General features: G+C 40.1%; 2 protein-coding genes across 10 annotated transcripts in view; one reads left to right on the forward strand and one right to left on the reverse strand.

Moving 5' to 3' along the window:
• LOC125771689 (synaptic vesicle membrane protein VAT-1 homolog-like) overlaps nucleotides 1–26,047 on the forward strand; it is a 443,804-nt gene that overhangs the window by 139,453 nt on the left and 278,304 nt on the right. The gene's annotated exons all lie outside the window — the stretch shown is intronic.
• LOC125771672 (mucin-5AC) overlaps nucleotides 5,142–26,047 on the reverse strand; it is a 71,825-nt gene continuing 50,919 nt past the window's right edge. For all 7 annotated transcript variants that reach the window (XM_049442544.1, XM_049442542.1, XM_049442541.1 and 4 more), the window contains 4 exons: nucleotides 7,100–9,832; nucleotides 6,833–7,029; nucleotides 6,339–6,756; nucleotides 5,142–6,261 (listed from right to left, as the gene is read on the reverse strand). In XM_049442544.1, coding sequence (XP_049298501.1) covers nucleotides 5,942–6,261; nucleotides 6,339–6,756; nucleotides 6,833–7,029; nucleotides 7,100–9,832 — 3,668 coding nt within the window. In that variant the 3' untranslated portion in view covers nucleotides 5,142–5,941. The remainder of the gene's footprint in view (nucleotides 6,262–6,338; nucleotides 6,757–6,832; nucleotides 7,030–7,099; nucleotides 9,833–26,047) is intronic.

Genomic DNA, 26,047 nt, shown 5'->3' on the forward strand with positions numbered 1-26,047 from the left:
CTCTCTCCGGTACCAATGCGGGAAAGTGAGGCTCACTGTTGCGCTCTTTTTTGTTTGTTTTTTTTTGTTGGTCGTGTATTTCTCCAATTCCCCTTTTTGGAATGTGCGTGGCGGCCAACCACTTCGAGGCACCGTATGATCCGTGACGTCCGTGACCTAGAGAAAAGCATCTCAACAGCAGCAACAACAACTATTACTACTGCTACGAAAACAAACGAGATGGTGGTGTCGGATTGCTTCCCTTCTTTCGCCAAACAGACACAGAACGGTTGCTGTCGGATGGTTGAGAATGTGAAGATGGACCCATCGGGAGTGTCCATATTAAGCTTTGGGCGTAGGTTTTCAAGTGCAAAACAACACAGACACACGGCCCCTTTGTACTTGGAATAGGTTGTTCAATTAGTTCGCTTTAATTTAATCTTTCTTTGAAAATTTTGATAATTTAAGTTCTTTTTCTATTAAAATGAGCATTTAAAAACAATGTTGTCAACATGACCTGACATAAGCTGACTTATTAACTTTCTAAACAGTTATAGTTCTCTCCATTATAAGAACTTTTAGTGGTTTTCAATGATCAGATAATATTTGTGATTGTCAGGCAAGAAGCAAGCAAGCATACAGCTACTGGAAAATAAAAACATCGCAAGTGGATATTCGTTCTCGTTGATTTAGTAAATTTTTACTAAGCCAGCAATTAGGGTTGGGTGAATCTGATTCCGCTGATAAATCGTTTTAGATTAGGGGCAGTCAAGTGTTGTACACAATAAGAAGGGGGATAAAATTCCATCCCAGCCGTAACCCTGTACGCAGGATTGGAATCGCTACGGGTAAATAAGGTCAAGGAAAGCCAGAAACGGCAGGTCAAGATCTCTTGAGCCTACAGTGTCACAAAGTAAAAAGTTGTTTGAATACAAAATTCACAATTCGGACTACACTATCGAATATTTGCAATACTTGGATTATGTTTTCTTCTGTTGTGGAATAAGAAGAGATTTCATGAATCTATGAGGATTTATGAAACTCTAGGGAGTCGACTCCCTAGAAAATGACTCTTTACTGAAGATTTGCACGAATGACTCTTTTCATAATATTCATTAAATACAACACTAAAAACCATGCATCCTTAGGTTTCTATTTCAAGCGTGAATGAGCTATTTTTTCCAACGAAAGATAATATATATATTTGATTATCATATATTAACACAAGAGTTATGAATTTAATATTTTACAATGGGATAGAATGAAAAGAAGATATGTACAAAAGTGTCATTATTTGCTAGATAAAATCCTAATCTATTCTAGAACTAGGCCTGGGCAATATTTCATGCGTGTTCTTTACGTAGATGTTGATAATTGTCTTCTTCATGGCTTAACGACCTCTAAGATCGCCTGACAATTCTGGCTTACTAGACTTATTTTAACCACGTAGCCGGATAGTCAGTCCGTGCTACCGGGGAACGGTCTGGAGGGGATTTTATACCCGCTCCTGTCATGTGGAACCGGCGCCATTTATCACATATCGCTCCTTTGGAAATCTTTGAATAGTTGAAATATCTTTATGAATCATACAGATTAATTTCATTTTTATTTTCATTGGAATAACTTTTTGTACAACCCTATACTTATTAGACGTTTTGAGATTCTGTAAAAGTACAAATGCAATGCTTCTAGTATACTTGTTTGTGACACAAGTTTTTCGTTGCCCTTTCTACATTGCAAAGAATAATTCCAAATTTACCGGTTGAAATGAAACAATACATATACAGCACCTCTCTATAGTTTGGTGACGCATTGTGTGACATTTGTAGGTCACCCTGTCAAAGTAGCAACACGGAATTGGGAGATTTGGGCGACTATTTGCAATAAGAGATTTGAAAAGCCGCTCACAAGCGGTCCTATTGAAAATGAATAATGTTCGTGCATTTCTCATCATGCCTCGGTGTGATGAATTAATTATAAACCACTTCAGATTTGGTTAGGGGTTAAGTATAAGCCCCACCGTAAGTGACCCTCTCGATAAACTAACGGGGGTTTGGGATCTATTTGGTGGGAGGATTTTCTTATGTATGAGTCGAAACCATTGAGAAGTTTTTTTTGGGAACTTATAGAAATCAAAAAAAGGGAAACATAAGTGAGGCGAGATGTGGGAAATTATCGCTTGTCATTATGATTTATTGGAATTAGAGAAGGTTGGAAGATTTTTGAAATATACTGACTATTTATTAGTAGTGATCGATGTGCATCATTGCAGTGTAAACATATTTTAACATTAATTATTGAAATAATTACTTTTGTATGTAAAACGGGTCGCTTTTCTCCATTTGATGTACTTCGCAGAGACTGTCATCGAATCACTCGCGTTTATCTTATCGATTGAGAGATAAATAGAATTTAGATTACCCTTATCATTTAACTGTGGTTTATGTACTGGAAAGCTTCATAAAACATGAGAAGATAAAAAAAAATAGCTACTGATATGCCTGAAAAATAATCATTATTTCTTCCTACCGACTTTTGCTTCAACGCATCACTTCTTTCGGAAATTAGTTATTTTGAGAAAAGCTTGAAAAATTACAGCATACAATGAAACTAGTACAGTAACAATAATTGCGCAATCGATTGTGTGCAAAAATTATTTTTCATTTTCACACAAGCTCCTCGCCCATTTCGTAAGGATGGAATCTTATTGCGATGATTTTGGTTTTTGCACGTGTAACTTATTGCTGCTTTAACATCACCGGTTTTCATGTTTTAAACATGGACCCAAAACAAGCCCCAAAAACATTGATGGAGTTCCTGCAGCATTAAGGCAACGGTTTCGAAAATGTTTTTAAAAGAATCGGTGAGACACAAGGCGGGGTGAAACAACAAAACACAACAACGAAAAACAACACACTCTCACATGCTGATATACCTACCTTGCCCATTCACCTACTCCAAAGCCAAAGGAAGCATTTTTCGTCGATTTGGAAACGGTTTTCGTACCGTTTGACGGTCGCACTAACGAACTGCCGCGATGAATTCGGTGATCATTACTGGCTCGCTTGGAACTGGAGGGTGAAAGAGAGCATTCGAGATTTAATACGTACGTACACACACAGGCCCGAGAGTGAGTTGGTTTGAGAGAAAGATAATTTAAATATCAGTCAAGGTTATTCGATGGCAAAGTAGTGTTGAAATTAGTGGTTAAGAAAATTTCGAAATATCATCAAATCAGATTGGACGATAAACAGTCCAGTGGGATATAAAAACAAAAATAAAAGATAAGCCCATTCATACAGCAAACGGAAAAAACGGTTCATCGAACCAGAAACGAAACCGGGTCTTTCGTTTAGTTCTGTGCCTTTTGAACGAGGCCCTTGGACGAGGCCACACTTCACAAAACCAAATCGGACGGGAAGATGTTCTTCCAAAAATTGAACAAAAACCGGCTCCGGCCTACGAAGGATCAATATACGAAGAATGGGTACCTTCCTTGTTGGTGGTGGCTCTGGTTGTGCTGCACCACGCCATTGCCCTTTGCACGCTCTTCATCGTTTGAAATAAGGAAAAGTGACAGACCGACTCACCTACATACGGAACAGGGGGAACTGGTATCTTTTCCTTTTCACTCGGTCATTGACACAGTTTCGCTACGCCCGATGACGACCCGGTCCGGTCTTCTGCCGTTGCCTTCCTGTTATGTTCGAGCTGGTTAGTTCGCTCGAGAGTGGTTATCGTCCACCATCGAAACGACAGGTCGAGCAGATCGATGGGAGAGTTTGCCGAGGAACAGATGATACGAAAAAAGGGAGTGAAAATTTAAAATTGATCCGCAGATAATAACCGTATTATTATGTTAGATATTGAAGGATAAAGGTAAGATGTTGCTACAGAGAGGTCAAGGACATGAATTTTTCGAATCATAATATTTGTTCTTTGGAAACCCCTTGATGTAATATTAATTTTTCTAACGACCTTACGGTGTCTATACAGGGTTTTCAACGGTGTAATTGATATCTTTACTAGTTGTTTTGTTCAGTGATGTAACTGATTCTTTCGGCAAATTACAGAATTGCTTGCAATACTTTGCCTGAATATAACAACATCGCATAAACATTTCAATTGCTCCGTTGAAACCTCTAATTATAACAAAATTCACCAAAATATTAAAATATCGTTAACACATTTGAATTTATATTGGGTATTGGGTTCAACAATTTTGTCGATCGGATGACAGTTATTAAATGAGAGAAATGTATAATAAATATTGGTTTGTTGTAATATTTTTTTTCTAAACACACTATTACTCTTTAAAGAACAGGTTTGTTACTTTTGCCCTGCACTGTAAAATGAACTGAAGCCAAAGTGTTCATCTAATCGTACAACAGATGGCGCTAAAAGCTAGACGATCATGTGCTTTTAAGCTTTTCGGAATCGATCATCGATCTGCAACATTTCAAGGTACCTTTCATTTGAATATCTAACGCAGAGTAAAAACGTGTTGCAGTAAAATCGTTCTTAAAACCAATTTAAAGCTGGATTAATATTTTTTTTAAACGTGTTAAATCATTACTTAGTATTTTCAATTTCATTGCTTCTACTTGATTGTTCAAATAAGCTTTTGATCGTTCTTTGTTTGTTGTCAAGATCTTACCTCGATGGAGATAATCCAAAATAATGTTCAATTTTTTAGAAGAATTTTCATCATTTTGTTTAACATGGTTAATTTCTTTATTCAAATTTACAGTCCAAATGAATTTAACATGCTAATGTATCCAATTTATTATGGTCCTACAGCTTTTACAGTTCCGTCACATTTGTCGAATGTCTATCAATTTACCTACCTTAATTTTCTGCTATATACATGGGATATCGAAGGACCTTATCAATATTACCAAATTGTAAAATGACTTACAATTACTTCTAGAAGTTCATAACGATGGTGGCGATATCTGAATCAGAGATAATTCTCTCCTTCAAGCAATACCATTTAGGGATAAAGAGACATTTTCTTACAGATTCATACGCCATAAGACTTCGGCCATTCTCATTCTGCATAACATTGATAGCATAGTCGGAATTTCCACATATAATATCAAGATCAAAGCACAACATAATTGTTTCGGAAGAAAAATCAAAATCAATCGAACTCGTCCAGCTGGTATAGTCACAAAACATCAAAACTTTTTATTCGTTTTTCTTTTAATTTTCTTTACTTCTGCTTTTCCATCATTTTGCTTCTTGCTTTCTCTTCTTCCATGCGGCCACCCGTCAAAATGGTGGTGCAGCCTCAAACATATAAAATATTACAAATAAAATAATCATATCAACTAGTGGAAAACGGGAGCACTAGCAGGGTTGTTTTTTTTGAGGGGACAAATAAAGGACAAACCTTACAGCCTAACTACTTGATCACCTGCACTCATCAAAGCTACTACATTTCTCAAATGTACACAGAAACCTTCGAATGGAGCCATGCATATATAAACAACTACTAATCGGTGCACTAAATTGCTTTGCTATCACTTTCACAGGCTCTCACTCCGATGCGTCTGCGGTCATTTGCGTACATTCAAATAGCTGCTGGTTTAGTGTAGTTGTGTTAGCGTTTCACTTGCCTACATCAGTGCAATTGTTGGGTATTGTTATCTTATTAAAAGCTATCCCATACTAGTAGAGCTGCTATACACTACGCAACTACGAATGAAGATAATTTAACCGAAATGTCGAATGTACTAAACACACCGGTATCGGTAACCGTGTACACATCGTACACACGGAATGAATGACGGTAAATGGATGACAATGATTTTGGTGCAAAGAGCGATAGTTAGTGTAAAACACAAAAAAACAGAGAGCCTAGTATGTACAAAATTCAAATAGTAACCAACCGATCGGTTGGTTACAACGTCAGCCAATAAGCGAGACATCTTACAGCTGGAGCGTCTTTAACCGGGCATTAGATTTCACACTCAAACTCAGATATTCGCCGGTTAAAGTAAACCATTCCCTGTTCTAGATCTTCGCTGAACCCGCTAACGTCTAGGTACTCGGACGTATTTGAGGTATCGTTGTCCTCCAGCTGCCACTGGCAGAGGGTCCTCGCGAGACAGGTGCGTGCCTCGGTAAATGTTGGCCGTTGCCGTGGATCCTTTCGCCAAGTCCGCTGCATTAGATCGTACAGCTCCGGTCGGCAATCGGCCGGTACCTCCGGACGGGCCCCATTCGGCACACTTCGAACTACCTCACGTCCCGAAAGATTTGGATAGGGAGTACAACCTATTGAAGTAGAATAAGAAAACATTTTTGGTTAGTAAAGAGACAAATTTGAGATAATAGAAGCTAGTAACAAATACCTAATGTGGCAATCTCCCACAACACAATACCGAACGCCCAGACGTCGGTTTCGCGGGAAAATATGTGATACTGTAACGCTTCCGGAGCCATCCAGCGTATCGGCAATGCCGGACGACTCTTCGTATCATGCCCGTGACTATTGCTGTGACCACCTCCGCTACCACCACCTCCACCGTGCCGACCATGAGTACCACTGTGATCGTGCCCATGGTTGTGATGTCTACCGATGCCGAACGATCGTGCACTCAGGTCGAACTTAAACCTCGACTCACTGTGGTGATGGTTCCGTGGCATTCGGATCTGAGCGTGCGACGATTTCACCTTCTCCAGATCGACCGACATACCGAAGTCGCAGATCTTACAGATACCGTTGTGGTCCAGGAGTACATTGCGCGCGGCAAGATCACGATGTACGATCTAAAAAGAACCGTTAAGAAGGGAAGTGGTTAACGAAAATGTATGATCTCTATTAAATGCTTTTGAATGGCTTTACCTTCTTCTCTGAAATGTATTCCATGCCGCGAGCAATATCATGGGCGAAACCGGTCAACCGTCGTGGGGACAACGGCATTATCGGTGGTCGATTGTTGTGTACCGATGGAGCTAAACCGTTGACAGCTCCTCGAGCCGCCCGTAACAGTGATAATAATCGTCCACGCATCGCATACTCCATGATCAGTAGTTGAGGATCTGCAAGAAATGGAACACAACAAGGAGTTAAGAAGGAACATACCCAACACGCACGCTCTCGTTTACAAACCTTGTTCCAGACAAGCTCCCAACAAAGTCACCACATTCGGATGTGATCCAAGCTTGCGCATTATTTCAGCCTCCGCCTTCAGATCGCCGTGTCCATTATCGCTTCGTTCTGTCTTTACCGCAACGATACGAGTTGTACCGAGATGTCCCGCCAGATCGTCCGCTTCCGCCTTCCAAACTTGGCCAAAGTTTCCTTCCCCGAGCAAGCTTTTGAAGCGTAGATTACTTCGATTAAAATCATGCTCGGTCATGATGGACTCGTCCGTCGCGCTGGAGGTGTCCGATTGTTCCAATCTTACCACCGGACTGATCGGTGGCTGACCGTCCGGAATGTAGCGCTCCAAGTCGTGCGATACCTTGTTTTCGCGGTTGAAAACCGTTGCCTTGATGACGTACAGTACGATAATGACGATCGGAAGCATGCCCAGCCCTGCCAGAACAAACGTGGCCGTGTTCATCTTGCGCATCTCGATCACGACGTCACTGTTGTGATGGAGTAGTACACCGTCAAACGAAACGGCTGGTTTCTTCGTGCCGGAACTATGATCGACCGGTGGCGGTGAGGTGAATGTGAGCGAAAAGTCAAGATTTGCTGGGGAACGAGTAGATAGTATGGGGCCAGCTAGCTTGGGGAAGATGTGTGATAAGATCGGATTGAATCCCGGTTCCACTTCGGTATCGTTGATCGGTGTTGGGTCGGGTGCATTGGGACGAAGTCCGGTGAAGATTGCAACCGTTCTGTGTTCCGGTGGGTTCATGGTAGGTCTAGTCGGTTTCGGAGGGGATCCAACCGTAGGAGGAGCCGATGGTCTAAAGTGTCTTACAGTTGTAGTCCTTGCTGGGACGGAAGGAGTCGCAGAAGGTACAATGGAAGTTGAAGGAGTTTCGGTGGAGGTAGTTCTCATAGGAGACGTCGATTGGATGGAACTCTCCGTTGTCGTTGGGTTCGAAGTAAGTATCAACACTGTTGTAGGTGCTTCGGTTTCTTCTACCTCTGGTTGCTCCGTGGTAGTTGTCGAGGTAGTTGTCGTAGTAGTAGTAGTAGTTGTTGTAGTTGTGGTGCGTGGAGTAGTACTCGTTCGTATCGTTGTTGATCGACTGACAGGAACATAGACTCGCGTATTAAGACGTGACCGTGCTGGAGCTGTCGCTGCCGTACTAGTGGCCGATGTTTGCGTAGTGCTCGTGGTCGTCATCTCCGTTGTCGTGGGTGTTGAAAGGTTGCGGAATATCTGATTAATGTCCGGTAGGGACACAAGATTCCTCGGTGTATCATAGTCCTCATCGATCGCAGGGATGGAAGTCGTCGGTACGGGATCTTCTGTCGCCTCCTGAAGATTAACAATTTGTGCGTGCGTTTCGAATGTATTTAGTGGTCGATAAAAATCCTCAGGAGTTGCATCATCTGGATAGTTGATGATGAGCTTTGAAATACCGGAACTTAACCCTGAACCGTACAATCCGGCCGGACCGGCGTACTCGTCCACTGACGACTTGTTTGGCAGTTCGGTGGTAGTGCTCGGCGACGGTACTCCATTGTCCAGTGGTTCGGACTTTGGATTTGATAGTAAGTAGGATTTAGAATCAATTTCTTCATAGCGTGATCCATTGTCAGTTCGATTGGATGTGGTAAAGTTTGCACTACGCGAAAAGACCTGCTTTTCGTCCTCTTCGTTTCCATCGGAAAGATTACTAAGGGCAATCATGGAGTTGGTTAATGCATCCGAGTGTACCGGTGCAGCTTCATGCGGTGCATAAGACGTAGTCGATGGACTCAGCGTAGTTGTCGTGGTCGTGGTTGTAGTCGTGAACGGTACCGAACCACCCCGTCGTAGATAGTTATTGAGTGCAACAACGTTCCGTGACTGATAGCGGTTTGACCAGAACTTGCTTTTCTCGGTCGATGATTTGGGAAGGCTAGCATCGTTCATCTCACTTAATGGATCCTCCTTCAATTTGTTGAGATGTGTCCGTCGACTGTTGATGACTTGATTTCGTGCATCCAGTCCTTTGTGATGGGCGGGTAGTAGCTTCTGCCCGAAGTATTGGTACGGGATTAGATCACTTTCTTCCACCGATCGTTCGGTCGATAGTTGCGGAAAGGTCTTACGATCGCGCAGTCGTTTACCGCGCGTTTCCAGGTATAAGCTTCGCCCGGAGTAAAGTGTCGTCGGGATCGTAGATGTTATCGGTGCATTAGTAATGGTTGCCCCTTTAGCCGAGATGAGTTTGGTAATTTCGAGCGATTTATTACCGGACGATGGTACGGCCGCAATGAAGTTGTTCGTTTCTTTGGCTAGCTTAATGCTCGAACCCGTCTGCTGAATAGCGATCTTGCCAGTGCGCGGATTCACCACGTACATGCCGTGAATGGACTCATCAGTGTCAAGAAACTCATCGACGGGAGCGATGCGAACCGATGAGGACGATGAGCTGACCGGTACGATAAGGTTCGATTCCGGCGTGCTGCTATCTTCGACCAGGTTACCCGCCACGCTCGCCTGCTGCCGGGCCTTTAGCGAGGAAGATGATGGTGGATGGTGGATGTACTCCTTACGCCATCGGTCCCGAGACAGCGCAGTACGACGAGCTTGCAAAACCGACATCAGTTTATTGTCGCGATTCGTCATCCTTCGCTTGGTCATTGTTGTGGACGGTTGTGCCGTCGTTGTATTCGTCGTTGCTGTGGTCGAGGTCCCCTCAGTGGAGGCCACTGATGTTGTGACAGTCGTACCTGCAAGTATACAACACACAAAGAGCAACGCGTCAGAAGAAAAGTAAGACATTAAACAAGGCCTCTTTCTCTCGCCGGGACTTTAATTTGAGACTGCAATTTAAGAAACGACTGGAATAGATCACTCACAAAGCTCAATCAGTGCCGACGTTCGAATCCGACCAGGCTCGACAGTTCACTCATTTTGCATACACTTCCCGCGGCGCGAGAGGCTCATTTTCTATCTGTCTAATCTGCCGATCGTAGTATGATCGATTGATCGATTGGGCGCTCACTGCGGTCGATTTAAGCGAAACGAATCGATCAGCGGGATACCGCTGTGTGACGGCATGCGCACCGGGTATTAGGTAACTTCCTCAAGTCATCAGTCATTGCGCGAGGGCAAAATTGTCACACAAAACCCGTATGGGCATTCGTGTACGCTCGCGTATGCCTATACAATTTGCCCGACCCGATCAACAGTAGTAAAAAGATTTGCAAGCCAACCGATCGAGCCGATGGGCACTTTTGCAGACGAATACGTCAACAACATCATCGGCAGGTGCTAATCTAAGCGACATGATGATGAAGCAGGGAGCGAAGTCAATTGCTACGCGAAGGCCACACTAAAGAGGGCATCATCGTATACGGAATGGTTTGGTCATTGGTATTGCGGAAGACTGGTCAATTAAAGAACCCTCACCCTTTGGAAATGTTACCCAGGTAAGCTGATTTATTGATCAGTCGCATTTGATCGGTGATCAGTCGTTTAGAACTTCGGAACTCATCTCTATGTGCTTGTGAAGGGATGAGGCAAGAATTGACCCACAGTGTACATTCTATTGTTTCCAAAGAATAAATTACACAGCAGCTGAATAATGGATGCATTTGCAAACGATGCTCCCGAAATTGCAGGTTAGAAGTTTGAGATCTCTTAGCATATGAATTAAATTAAAATTGCAAAAGAAGAAAGATCCATCTTCATCACTATCATCTTCACTGTGGTGTTTGTGTGTTTCGTTCGATTATCGCTGGATTGTGCTTAGCTTTCGGCAAACATTTAAATAACTACACCAACCGACCGTAACCATGTCAGGGGTGAAGGTCTGCCTGCAGCTTCAAAACCCTGACCTGTGACCGGAATAGGTACGCTTCTTATGTTGGGGTTTAACGTCAACATTAAAACCTCTTTCAAGCGGTTGTGCCAGCTGATAATTGCTTGTTCCGTGTCTTCTCACGCTAGGCTGATGCCCGAAGTACTCGAGGCTGTTGTCAGGCGTTTGACTACCGATGAGTGGTGTGTGATGGGTCAATGGTACTGACATCACATCGAGATGTGCAGTGTGAAGCGGGTCAATGGTCAATATCGATTGTAGGAAGGCTATTTTGAAGTTGGATTTCATGGAGCATTATCCGCTGAGCGTTGAAACTTAGAATATCTCCATAATTGGAAGTTGATTAGGAAGATCTTACAATTCTTGATCATGATCTTCTTTATTGTAGTATTTTGGACGAGATGTTTGTATTTATTCGTATTCGAAATAGTGGGGTCATTATGAAGGTAAATGTTTTATACACCTTAATGTATTTTTATCAGGGTTATTAGTCAAGGTAATGCTTTGTGTGACAGTGATAATGTAGATATTCTCAACTGTGTGCCATTGATGCGTAACGCAATAAGGAGAATTCTTGGAACACCTTGCTTACCTTGAAATTTGTTCGGGTTGCTACTGAATAGTATTTGCAACGCTCGCAACAACGTTGATAGTGTTTCGGAGATAAGAATTAATGAATAAGAGATAAGAAGAAAAATTAATGGATTTACGATAACGCCACTGTCTGTCCCGAATCTTTTGCATTCAGTAATAATGAAGCAAAGAGTCATTTTTTTACTGATGGGGTCCGTCACATCTTTAAATTGTTTGTGAAGTTAAATTAACACTCCGCCAGCAAATGAGAGTAGGTTTACTGTGTTGCGTATGGAATCGATCACTTGTGAAATAAATTTATCCCCATTACCATCAATCCTAAGCAACGAAGGAGGAGAAAGCCACCAAACGTCGCCGTTAAAGTAAACCCATTACTCAACGCCATTTTGTCTGTCATCTTAATGTCTATAAAAAAGTGCACTCAATTTGCTGCACTAAAAATTAATCGACATGTCTGTCGAACCCAGTGTAGCAGAGGACGACAAAGTGGTCGTAGCTTTCGTGCCCTTCTAAGCTCAACCATGGAGAGCTGATGACAAGATGCAGTTCACGCTGGGGAACATTGGGTGTATGGTATGGTAACAGGAAGTGTGTTGAACCGTCAACAGTCACCCAAGCTTTCCTAATCTCTATCCATACCTTCAGAAGCGCGTGTTTCTTACGCAAGCCATTCGCACGCACCCTGCCAGCAAGATGTCGCTGCCAGACGTTGCTTCTTTTTTCCCACAGCAACATACCGGGAGGAAGGTTTTCCCATACGCGTGCTCCGCTTTACGTAATTCCATCGCGCATACACATGGCTGGCAATGTCACGAATCGAGGCGCACGGGATGATGCTGCGTGCGGAGTCTCACATCTGTCATCGGTTCCCATCGGCACCCGGTGACGTGCAAATAAAAATGTTGAAACAGACACGGGATAGCGAGCGGTCGACCGATGGTCAGCGAAATGGTTCGCATCGTACAGCGAACGGCCAACATCTTCCCTCGTGGTATGCCAAGCGTTTGTCCCCGAACGGTAGTTGGTAGCGATTGCAAACATGGAATCTTTCACGCAAGGTACAGTAGCACTTTGTACAAGGAAATGCAGGTACTAGCTAGTACGTACTTCCTTACGCCATTGAAACGTAGTTGTGGCCGTGCGGGCCACGGGACAAGACAGCCGTACACATTCCTTCGGGCGATGTAAACGGGAGATTCAATAACGATGTAATGGAACACTAGTGCTGTAGCGATTGGCTTCGAATGGCTTCAATTAATTTGTTTTATTACGTGGAAATATGCACGGGCTAAGATTATGGTTGATGGAGGAGAAGAAAGCTTTTGCGAGCCCGGCCCAAAGCATTATAAGCGTTTAATTAAAGATGCAATCAGCACGCTGTAAGAGATGTATTATGTTTTGTGGTGTGCGCTTTTGTACGTCCCTTCGAAGGGTCTTTTAATGAAGGAATAATTTATATGGTATGTGTTTTTCTTTAAATGATTATTAAGTGCACTTGAGTGACGAACTCCTAAGCATAAGCAGAAGTACATAAATAACTAAAATGAACTACGGATTGGAATTATTAATTTATCTCTGAATTGTATGAAGAAAATATAAAACAAAATGAAGCTTCTAAAAGCTTCTAAAATTTCGGCTCAACATTACAGGCTTTATAAAATAATATAAAAAAATATTATAAAAAAAATATTTAAACATTTACAGCACATACCAAAAAATAGCTTGAATAAAGGCACTTCATTAAAGAGTAACAGTTAGAACATTTGTATTGCTGGAATTTTTTAAAAATGTTCTTATATGCTCCTCTGTTGTTTAGTTCTTTTTTATAATTTATTTTTTAATTTTTTTAATGTTAGTGCGAGTTTTTCGTTTTTAATAAATTTGATTGTCACTTGTTGTATATGTTTTAGTGTTTATAAATTTCTTTAACTACTTTATAGTTTTAATAATTTTATTCTCAAATTATTTATTTTTTATATAGTTGAAATAATGAGACTTTTTAATATTTCAATAGCCAATAAGGATTGATGAGAAAGTTAACAAATATTTTAATGATAGCATTTTGTCTATGTGTCAATACTATTTTATTACTATTTGCAGTTTCGTGTTATGACGTTGCTTATCTAAAGTTGCACTATGTTTGTAAACATTTTTCACGACTTTCATTAATTCCATTAACGGTATACCCGGTTACCATAACTAAGCAACATAAGCAGCACCATTAAGTGCGGAACCACTTTTCACATAACGCATGCTCCCCGTTCCCCGGGGGTGTTGACGAGGGTGGGGTAGGAAGGGGGATTTGTAGCTTTAAACTCTGCGTTGACTCTTTCGCAAGCTGTGTGTGTGTGTTTATGCACATCGATAGATGTAGACGTATGTAAAGAAGGACGAGTAGTCGGGAAATTCTCATCTCAATGCTTCTCACGGAGGTAAGGGAGTGACAATCGAATGTGCATTCTCTCATATTTCACTCTCGTAACTGCAATGGGCGAACACAATGCAATCGTTCGCGTCGCACCAACCCACCACCCCCTTTAGTGCAGATGTAGTAGTAGATGCACCGTTGCATCGTTGCATAGTGTTCGTTTCTTTTTTTTTGTTGTCCCGCTTCTTTTCGTATGCTGTGGTGTGATGGGTGCGTACTTTTGGTGAACTGTGCTTACGGTTTGGTTGCACTTTTCCAGCGCATAAAATGCAGACACACACACATATACACAAACAAACATCCGCAGTCTCGTAGGACCGTAGCTTCGTTGCAGTGTGTATCGCGCAACGTCGATCACTTCCAGTATTGTGCGCACAAAATCAATCTATATTTTTTTTCGTACGGCATTTCAATATCATAATTAGACAGGAAGCACGGTCCGTCGAGACGCGTCGAGCTCAACCCGCGCATGGCCGCTTGCAAGGAAAAAGACAATTTCCATCAAGAGGAAAATTCTTCAATAGGTTAGTAACACACAGCGAACGTCAACCGAAAAGGGGATTTCCTCAATTTGTGTGTCACGTTCAGTTCACGGGAGTTAGGTTGGCGTGAACCTTACAGGAAGCTCGACTCTTCCGTGCTCACACGGGGATCGGGGATGGAGCGCATAATATCAGTTATTATCTGGAGAAACATGTTACGCCATCGTCACCGTCATCTTCCTCGCAGCAATGGACTGGTTTCTGCTTATCCAACGGTTTGCCCTGTTCTGCGTCAATGGGACTTTGGATAAATAGATAAAACACACAACATGAATCGAAAGTCATCGTTTTATCGAAAACTAGTGCAACTGGCATCAAGCGGCTGTTAGGAAGGAAATAGAAAGCTGGCCGTACGGGTTTGTTCCTTTTTCGGACATTGCCTTTGAAACGATGTGTTGCGCAAACGATCGATTGAAGCGATTGTTTGTAAAGATCCGTTTGCCTATTTAGGTGTGGTTTACGCATAAACTTTTAAATATTGTATTGATTTCCATTTCCAAATGTTTTTGTTCATAAAGCTCGGTAAATGTGGCTTATTTTGTCAAAAAAACGGGAAAATTTTATCATTGTTATAGATTTTATAAAATAATATCAAAACAACATGAAACAAGATTTATTAAGCTAAGATTAATCGCTTTGATGAACCAATTGTGGAACACAATAAAGATTTAACTGTGAGTGAAAATAATGTTTCATTATTAATAAATTCAATTATCACCAACAAAGGAGAAAGCATTATACATGCACTTGCGCATTTATGCTAAGACATTCAAATATTATAAACTTTTTAAACTTTTAAAAGTAAAATAAAATGATTGTAAACATAAATGTTTTACTACAAACAATGTAGCAAAACAAATAAATATTTTCTTCTTTACCTATTATCCCTTCTTGCATATTTCGTTATTTTCTTATGTTCAATGAAAAATTGAATTTCTTTTTCATCTCATTTCTTCAGCACCTTTATTTTGAATTTTCCTTAAATAGACAGGAAGAAGCAAAATTTCTTACAGCTATGTATAGTGAACATTTATTTGACATGAAACGATGAAATAGGAAAAACGTTTAATATTTATACTTTCCCTTCTAGTGTTCTCAACCAGTAAAACACTTCTAATGAAACAAAGTTTGATTGATAGTGTCCTTGGATAGTAATATAAGACTAATGATATTTTCTGTTAACCTCATCATCAAGTTGCGTGTCAGTTGAAGGTCGTCTCCGTGCGAAGAAAAATGGCAGTGACGAGTGAATTCAATAAAATTTCCACTAGACAGCCTGCTAAAGCATAGTGTTCTCGATATGCTAACAATCACAACAAAACCCTTAATAACATCGCATTAACAAAACACAACACGACAAACGAACAAAAAAAACCTTCCGGCGGTGGCATATTAAGCACGCAACACAAAAGCATGGTAACGAATCATGCGTGCGTCCCTGGACAGCATAAATCAATTAAATCGATCGACGCTTAGTTTATGACAAATCGTGCACTTTTGGCCGTTTTTATGTTTCTCACCCAGTAGTGATGAAAATGCTCCAAAATGGCGATCAGTTAGCGTGTGGATCCGGCCTATCGGATTTCGATGTTTGGAAAAGGTCAACCCTCAAAAGGGGCTCCATTCGATACATTGTGCAAATGATAGAAAGAAAGGAAGAAGAAAACCTCCAATATTTTCGATTGGCATGTGAGATTGATCTGATTTATTTTGGGTTCGTTCGGTTTTACGCTATGCATTCGAAAGTCGTTTGATTCAATCTCGCACGTTTTGAAGGAGGTGTCTGCTCAGATGCCTTCCGAAGAAAAAAACAAAACTGGGCTAAGCTTTTCTTCCTCATATGAATGATTGTTGCTTTTTCTGTGTCACTTCGTTGGTATTGGGATCATATTTTTTGGGATTATTTCGTTGAAAAAAAACATGCAAAATAATGAAGATTCAGCTTTGATACAGATGGATTTTCTTTTGTTTGGTCGTTTCATTTTTTTCCGAGTCATTTGTGGTGCATGACTCAGTGGTGCAAAGATTTGGTTTTGATTTAAAAGTTTAGTAGCTTCCATTCCGTAGAATATTTTTATCACGATTAACGCAGATAAGGGTTGCTCTTTGTCTCGGTTTAGAGACGAAAAAAAGGGATAAAACGAGATAGGGTATCAACGCTGCAGGTAGTTTATCGGTTTGCGTACTGCGTAGATAAATAAACAGATAAGCACCTGCAGGGTGGTTCATAAGAAAATATCTCCAATGAATGGGATATTTTGGTTAAAAGAAATATTTTTGAACGTGTCCGACAAATAATAATTAAGTTTCTTAATACTAATAATTGTGTGGAAAATTAATTTAATATACTAAAGACACAGAAATGATTGAATAGCCAATTTTTTTTACCTATTTTTAATATTAGGCGAGCAAATAAAGTTATCCAAATCTCTTATACAGCCCGCAATGACAGCTATTGAAACCAAATGCAGTGTCAGTCAGACAGAAAAGAAGCTCAAATTTAATGTTTGTCAGAATATTGTTTTTAAATACATTTGTAATAGTATTTAAAAATATTTTTATTTTTTATAGTGTATTCATTAGATTGCAAAACATTTATAATTTCTAAAAAATAAAAATTCATAAACGAATTTATGTTTTTGTGTCTAAAAAATTTATAGTTTTCATAACTTTTTTATTACAAAAACATAATTAACGCACGGTTAAAATGATAAATCAAGATTATAGTCCGAACACGACTAGGCAATGGTATGTACAACTTCGTTCGGCCATAATGTTTTGAAAATTTGGTCTAGAAATAGTGAAAACATTACCATTTATCAAGACTAGTTGCTATGGCTCTATAAATGTTACGTTTCCTTGAATAGACAAAAAATACAAGTATCGTCTATTTAAATACTGAAAGATTAAGGAAATTTAGTAAGTATGAAACATTGATAATTAAATGCATTAAATGCATCAAAATGGAGCATGTATTAGTGTAAACTAAGATTAGAAAAGAAATTTCTTACTAGGAAATCGGTCTCTTTTGTGTTGTTCAACAATCGTCTTGAAACAATTTCATCATCCCGAATTTTCTACCATTTTAAAGAAATTAATAGTCCTCACGAACGCATAGTAAAGCCGACTTCATACTCAAACTGGCGCATGAATTGTAGTGCAAAGAAAAAGCTAAAACTATCAGTGTGATATAATTTTGCTATAAAACGAATACCTGCGGAATGTCTAAAACCAGTTACTTAAATGCTCGTGTGGCTAATGTGTGGCTCGTGTTGAAGAAACAAAAAAAATCCTCACAGAAGAAATCAGAAATCTGCAACAGCAGTTAAAGGATAAGGAAAACGACAAATATCAAAAGTTTAAGGTACCGGATCTTAACGGGGCTTGCCGTGGTTTAGTGGCAATATAACTGACAGCGAAGCATGGATCAAAGAAGTGGAAAAAACGTTCGACCTGTTGGAACCGTGATGATCAATCAAATCAAACATATGTCGATCAAATATGTGTATTGGCGGACATGGATCGAAATAAGCGAAGTCTAACAGATGCACTTTTGTGATAGACGAGATCTTACAACCTCTTCCACGATCGTTCGAATGGTACAAGCTTGGCAGAATATTATTCTATGGTGAGAAGTATTTACCGAATATCAGTAATAGAAACATACAATATCCAAGCCATCTTACTAAGAAAGATATAACTTCTGGGAACTACAAAAATACTGTTGAAATGTTACATATGTATTATCAACAGGTACAAGCGTGACAGACGCAACCGAACTAGGTTGCGATGTTTTAGTAGCACAAATCTGAGATACATCTGGGTCATGACGCACATCCAATACGACTATTGTGAGATTATTGACAGATATCTGAGTAGATTAGGTGGAGAAAAAATTTGCAGATAAGGCAAATGTTGAAACAGATGTTAGAACAGAACGGATAATCCACAATTATAATGACGTTACTTCGTCAATCATATTGCAACTTTGGAACGGAAGTAGAAGATGAAGTGGCAATAAGCTATTTTAGAACCTATATTAATTAAATTCCTAAGATTGATCGATATGGAATATCAATTGCAGATGGAAGATCAGGAAAATTTAGGTAGACTGACACATGGGTGATCCATAACATAGAGGTGATAGTTAACATACATCACCAAAACATCCGAAAGATAATCTAGACACATATTAAAATTTTTATGGACACTATGTAGAATGCTAACTATATAGACTGCAAAATTTAAGAGGAAGCTTCCATATTGAAGATGAAACTGTCTCATATTTCTTGGTTGCGTTAGAGGAAAAATATACTGTTGAGGTTATTTGGTGTAAGTTAGATAAGCAATCGGAGAGTAAATACCGTTACCAACTTTAAACTCTTAAGTGAATATGCACATGGATCGCACTACTCACTCGCTATGCAGTTAGGCAAACTCCACCTTGAAGAAGCAAAATTACAATTCTTAAAATTGGAAGCTAGAAAATAGGAGATTTAATTAGGGTATGGTTTAGTGTTAGACATTTGACAGCTTCAGCAACATTAATTGAAGAGGATTTCTGTTCAATTTGATTTTGTCTGTGATATTTCAGACGTTTGAGGCTTAAGACGTTTGAAGATTTGAACATTGTTGGTATTCTATTGACCAATTTTCTTGTTTTATCTTCCAGCAAATGAAATTGGCTCACGGATAAAATTAAAACTGATTAGCGGAAGTTTAAGTTATACTAAGTATTAACGCTTCTTCATATAACTTAAAATGCTGTATGCGTTTGAAATTCCATTGGTACGATCAATTACGAAAATTCGAAATGTTGAAAACGACTTTTTTCACCATGTGGCGAAAGTATGTTAGCCAAAAGAAAATTTGGTATGTAATGGTATTTTTAAGGTTTTTTATGTTTTCTTAAGAAATAGTTCGTTTGTATTGATTTTAGCTAAGGATAACACTATTTTACACATTGTTTTCACTGGGTGAGAACTTTCTTTCTCCGTACTAGGTGGCTAACTGTTCTTATATATTTTGAGCGTGCTCTGCCCAATGTAAAATATATAAAAGGGAGAAAAAAATTGAAAATAGGGGCGGCCCGGTGGTGTGTGTGTTAAACTGCGTCAGTTCCATACGACAAGACCGGGTTTCAAATCCCATCCGGCTACGTGGTAAAACAAATTTAGTAAGCCAGAAATGGCCGGCGTGACCTTAGAGATCGTTAAGCCAAGAAGGAGGAATTGAAAATGATGACGAATAAGTGCATATTAATTGAATTCTTTAAAGAAAAAGTTGAAAAGGCATTCTACAAATCGTTTAAGTGATCTTTTTTTTAGATGAATCACTTCTTACGAGTACAAGCACTTGAAAGCTCAAGTTAATGAAATTATGCATCGCAGATCGGTAACAAATGTATGATCTTCATTTCAATTCTCTTCTATTGTTTTTACAGAAAGTATAGAAACCTTCCCAACAGCCACTTCCTTTTCTTCTTTCACCTTCAAGTTTTAAAGAAAGCACACTCCTCATCGAAAGGTTTCAAGAAAGCTTCAAAAAACTGTTCAAGATCGATATTTTGTGCCACATCAAGGTTTACTCTCCTTTTACCGACTCCATCCTTCATCCATTTCAAATCACACATATAGGCACACATTTAATAATCCAAATGTGAAAAGATGCTCCGTGATGGGTGGCTCGAGGGCGTCATTAGCATCAATTGTTGATTATATAGTGCTGCCCGGTGGAAGTCACGCGCACGATTATAATTTAAGCTTTCCACACAAACTCAAATTTTCCTTCCAAACATCAGCCTGCTGTTGATGGCTGTGGCATGGAAATGGTGGTGGTTAAATGTTTAAGTAAATTTAGCAACAAATTATGACGTGTGGAAGAAACTTGGTTGTTCGAGGGTGTAAAAAAGCAAAGAAAAACCAACCCTACCATAGACGAGAGTAAAAAGGAAACAAAAATCCAGCCAAAAGTGAACTTAAGTGGTGTTCACCACACGTAGGAGATCTGTTCAAAGCAGATAAATTGTTGGTATGAGGCTCTCTATCTCTCTCTATCTGCTTCTCTTCTCTTTCACCCCCCGTATGCTGTAACGGATGGAAGGAAATTGCATTTGCGTGGTAATGATTTCACACCTATCATTGTGAAGTTTGCACCGTTGCATTAATGCATGAGCCGTTGGATGCCCATGGGTTGACTATACCTGCCGGTATGAACGTTGATCCGATAATGCTGCACGAAAACGGGAAATGACGACAGCGACATGGCGCTGTTGTTGTTGTTTTTTTTGCGAAATTACCGCTTTTAAAGTTACTACGTCCGGCGTGCCTGTTTCGAAGAGCCGTTGTGCAAATACGATCGCGATCACACCAATGTAAACGCTTGAAAAAGGTGTGGTTGTGAAAAATTAAGATAATGTCTTCATCACTAAACTGTCATTAGAGGGTTTCTTTGGTGATTTTTCTTGGGATTTTTTTAGCTTTAAAATCTTCTTCGTTAAACGAAGGATACTATTATATATCAAGTCACAGCACCAAAAAAAACCTCAATTATTTTATATTCCTTACGCATATCCGGAACGGAAAAGGAAAGTTAAATTAATTGCATCCGTACGGTACGCTCTAGACCGTTCAAACCGGTTCAAGGGATGGAAAAAGAATGCAAAGCACGAAATCAGTTCGAAACGTGGTAAAGCAGTGGAAATGAAACTCACTAAACCTCAACGACCCAGAACGATCAGGATCAGTGGGTCAGTAGTAGTGGGTTTGGAAGACTCTCATCAGTCAGGGGATAAATGTTGTTGATTTTTTTTTGAGAGGGGGATGGGTTTTATGGAATTTGTTTTGTCGTGAGGTCGCTTTTTGCTGAATCGTTCGCGGTTGTAAAACCGAAGGGGTTTCCGTAGCTGCCAAATTGGGTCAGCTGAAGAAAGTGATTGATCACTTGCGTACTGGTAAGTGTTGAATGTGGGAGAAAATATGCGTTTTTCATTGCTGCTGCGTGATTAATGTCATCAAGTAGAGAATAAAAGTAAAAGTATGATTTAAAATAATAGGACATTAATAAAATTAAATTTATCTTGAGTTTCAGACACAAGTTTAAATATAATTATAACGTTATTACTTGAACCAAAATCGGCAAACTGAGGTTGGTGGTTTTGAGATCAATTAAAGCAAATTAATATTTTTTCTGCAGATTTCTGGAATGCTGAAAAACTTTAGTTTCGAACTCTCTCTTAACTGAGCACTGAACACATTATTTTTTTAGATTAAAAGGTAAAGTTGCATCAATTACTCGATTCTTTTCAAGTTGAAGTGAATGGTACAAATTAGTAAATGGGGCGTTATTTCCGCATATTCAAACATTAAAAAAAATTAACTTTTAAAATTTAAACAGCTAGAATCATTTGGCTATGTAGAAACTGATCAAAAGTATTAAAGTTTAAACCCACGTTGAGCTGATCATTACATAGTTTGAACAGCTCCAGGCTCCAAAAATTATTTGCGGTTACTGTTTGAAACTAACATTTGTTTTAATAAAATATGTTTTGCATAAATTAAATAACTTTTCCATTTGAAAAAAGAAAAACAATCTCATTTTCCCTTCGACATAAATCACACACCTTCCATCCTGACTTGTGGCTTGTGTTGCATAATTGTGCAACAAATTCGATGCATCGCTGGAGACACTCTGGGTGCACTCCATACAGTGCATCCCTTTTCCTTCCCCACATTTTTCGTGATCATCGTGAACCCTTTGACCCACAAAAAAGAGGGGTTGAATCAAAACGTCACCCATACCCATACCAAGTGTGATCGCTAATTTCCCGTCGATCGCATGCGAAACCAACGGACGACCTGCTGCTGCACATCACACACACAGCATAATACATTGCCCAAGCAACGTCCTCCCTTTGACACTTGCCTTCCGTCCCATGGACACACCATACAGCAGAGGGACCATTACGTAAGCTCATCTTCCGCACTCGGAGCATCAATCTCGAGGCCGAGAAAGACAGAGCAACAGAGTGTGTGTGTGTGCTGTAGTATGTGCCGTATATTAATTCACCATAGGACCCCAGTTCTATTGCCTGCCCGAGTGCGCACCGTTGGACGTCCGAGCGTTGTGGACGTCGCTCGTGGTTGGCAAAAATGGTGACCCCATCTCGTTAGATCGGTTGGCGGTTTGCGAAGTGGGCACCGAACAACACAGCAAACGACAAGACAAACATCACTGCGCTGGTAGTCGAACGAAAGTGGCCTTACGGTGCGCGATGCAGCATAAAGTATGGTCGCATTGTGGGAAATTGTGGGGAGGGCGACACATTGGTGGTAAATTAAATTTTCCCATACACCAAACCACTTCGCCGTTTTTCCGTGCAGCGATCGCACCCGATTGTTTGAAGCACAACAGGCAACGGTGGCAAAACCTTCTTCTCCGGACTGGCATCTGCAAACCAGGCAGTGAAGGTATAACAGATGTTAATGCGCCCGTCGGTGCACCTTCTTTGGATGGCCGATGGACGTTACTAGTGCTTTTTCCGACACAACGACCCGAGACGCGGTTCGACATTGGAAGCGCTATTACATATTGCTTCGCCTAGAGAATTGACCCGACCGCCCGTCGATGTTCTGGTTGAGCTCATTTCTAGCGCAAGGAAGGTAGTATATCTGTCAAGTGTTCCCACGAGTTCCTTTTTCTCGATTTTACGACCGTTATGCATGTGTTTTTGATGCCTGCCAGTGTGGTTTCGTGCGATTATTTTTGTTGCAAAGTTATGTTTAGTCGTACTGCATCTTAAGTCATATATAATTCGAAGTCTTGCATTTGTATGGAAGCATCCAATGTGCATGAAACCAATAATGAGGTTGAATTTTATATCATAAAAGAGTTAATAAAAAGGTTTAAAAACACTCAGATTTAAAGTAGTAGGAATGTTTTGTTTAATTTAATTTATTTATAGTTATAGTATTTGTAGTAGTTAGTTCAACCTAAAATCACAAAAGAAACATTGATTAAATTTAATCAATTTTAAATAATTTATCGTCATTTTACTCTTTTATGTGAAAAATCTTTGTCGTTTTTTGTCATCTTATTGTAGTCAGCAAACTTCTTTCATTAGAACAAAAACCATTAATTAGTAGTGAAATAATACATTATTAACATGATTAACTCATTTGCAGGTAAAAGCTCTGTTACCTATTATCGTTTTTCTAAGCCATTTGTTAGAATAATTTGAACATGAAACCGTACAGTCAATCAATGTAAATGATAGAGATTAAACAAACTATTAATTCCAAGCGTGTAATCTAACGCATATTAGTGTGCAAAATAGAATAACTAACATTTGCGTACTGTGTTGCCTTTGCGTCGAATATCTTTCCCACGTACGTTAGACTGCAACGCGCGGTAAAGTGACGAACCTGCGAAATATTATTTTCCAACTACACTCTTGATGGATAATTATGATCATCACGGATTTTTCTACCCCAATCAAGTAAACCTTCGTTGGCGAAAAAGCCATAGCGCACATAATTTCCAAATCGATGCGGTACACACGTGCAGCAGGAACCCGTTGGTTCAATTACTCATCGGAAAAATTATACTAATTTCATTTATCCACCTTGAGAGGTTTGGCCTTACGGACGATTAATCAAGCCCAAAATCTGGAACTAGCGCGGATGGTCGAACGGAACGCGACGAGCCAAAGGTTCGAAGGTAGGCAAAATATTTCCACATAAAGCGCTAGACGAAGGCACCGGTGCGATAATAACCATCATTACTGAAATTTTATCGAAATTATACATCTTCTATGCAATGTTGGCATTGCGGCTTTGCTAGCACTGGCTCTACCTGATCACTTGAAGCTGATCTCGTGCTGTTTGCTGCCCCGGTTCAGCGCCACAACGGAAGCTCATCGGTGCCCACTAGGCACTGCGTGCAATCTCGTGTGCTGCATCGGGAAGTTTACGAAGGGCCCGATGGGTTGTGGTTTTTCCCCAACAATCAATCTTGATGCGAATTATGTGGTCTTGCGCTAGCTTCTGGCGGATAATCTGGTTTATGGTAAAACGCTCTCGGAGGAAACAATGAAGAAAAAAATCACTCAAAAATCAATTGACGCTAAAACCAACCATCTCATTGATGCAAAAATTGGCAAACAAATCGACACCAACGGCGAGTGTTTTCTTTGCAAGGTAAAAGCAAAGAGCTCCATCATATGCAGCTTCTCATCGTTAGCTCGAGTAAACAGATCAGGTTTTCGGCGGTTGCGCTCGATCACTTTTGCGCACGAATTCGATACGGCGATTTGGCTGTACGAGCCACAGATTTCACCGTTTTTCCTTTGCGGCGTTGTGCTGCTTTGTTGTGACCGTGTGCTTTCACACACATAACAAGCGCAGCTTCGCTAATGTCCGGTAGCTGGCTGTTACTGCCGGTTGGAAACTTTCTCCCACGGTATGGCAGAAAAAATGGAAGCAAACGAGAAACAAAACAGGGGCAAGAAAAGCAGAAACGGTGAAACATAGCTGAACAAAGTGGCTGAAATGGTAACATCGGTGACTTCCGGTCGAGTTCGCAAAATGGTGCACAGCTCGCGAGCCAATTGTGACGGTTAGGGCCCGTGGGCAGGTGGACCCAGCGATCACGAAGCAGATGAGCTCACGAACCGAGGTCGATATCGTGGAATCGTAAAATCGTCAATCGCTTCACTCGCAACCAGTCATTTGTGTCCCAAACAGCTGCATGATGATGGGCCGGAATCGTTGCGAAAAACTACTCACTTTCCCAGCGGTGGCAACAGCGCGTTCGATGTGCAGTTCCGTTTTCCGATTTCGTAAGAAACATGATGAGACCGAGCAGGTAATTTTGGAGCTGGTTTAATCAAGCGGACAGTACGGTTACAGTTTCTCATTTTCGCGTTGTGCGATGACAGTTGATGAAAAAAAAAAACGGCGATCGAAATCGACTTTCGAATAGTTCCATCGGTACTGCTTCCGGTTGTCTACTGAAGTTGTACTGTTGCATTGGGCGTGATTTTCAAATGGTTAGCAATGGTTGAACATTAAAGAAAAATGTCTATTTTGCAACATTGGGGTAAGACAAGTAGATTTAATTTTCGAAATGAACGCTATCAGAAGCAGAGAAACGACTTCTTCTTTAGTTTTTATATCATTTTAAGGAATCTTAAGGCTCTAGGAACAATTTATTTTATTTTAATTGAAGACTTTCTAGATTATTTCCTGATCGTTCCTTACCGAAAAAGACATTCGGAAAATATGGCCAATATATGACTACGACTAAGCGATCTACATCTAAGAGACATGGACCTTCACCTGGTCATATCATGACTTAAGAAAAAAGCAAAGATTGGAAATTAAAATAGCTTAAAAAACTCACAGTGAGGAACATGGAAGAACCGAAAAATAGGCTGTGTTAAACAATTTCGTAGATGATTGATTATCTAATGGAAAACAACTTAAAATCTTAGGGCATTATAAGAGTTCAACTTTTCCAATATTAAATTTAACTTTCAACTGGTTGAAAAGATTCTGAT

This window comes from Anopheles funestus, chromosome 3RL (assembly GCF_943734845.2).
Source record: "Anopheles funestus chromosome 3RL, idAnoFuneDA-416_04, whole genome shotgun sequence".
Taxonomy (NCBI): domain Eukaryota; kingdom Metazoa; phylum Arthropoda; class Insecta; order Diptera; family Culicidae; genus Anopheles; species Anopheles funestus.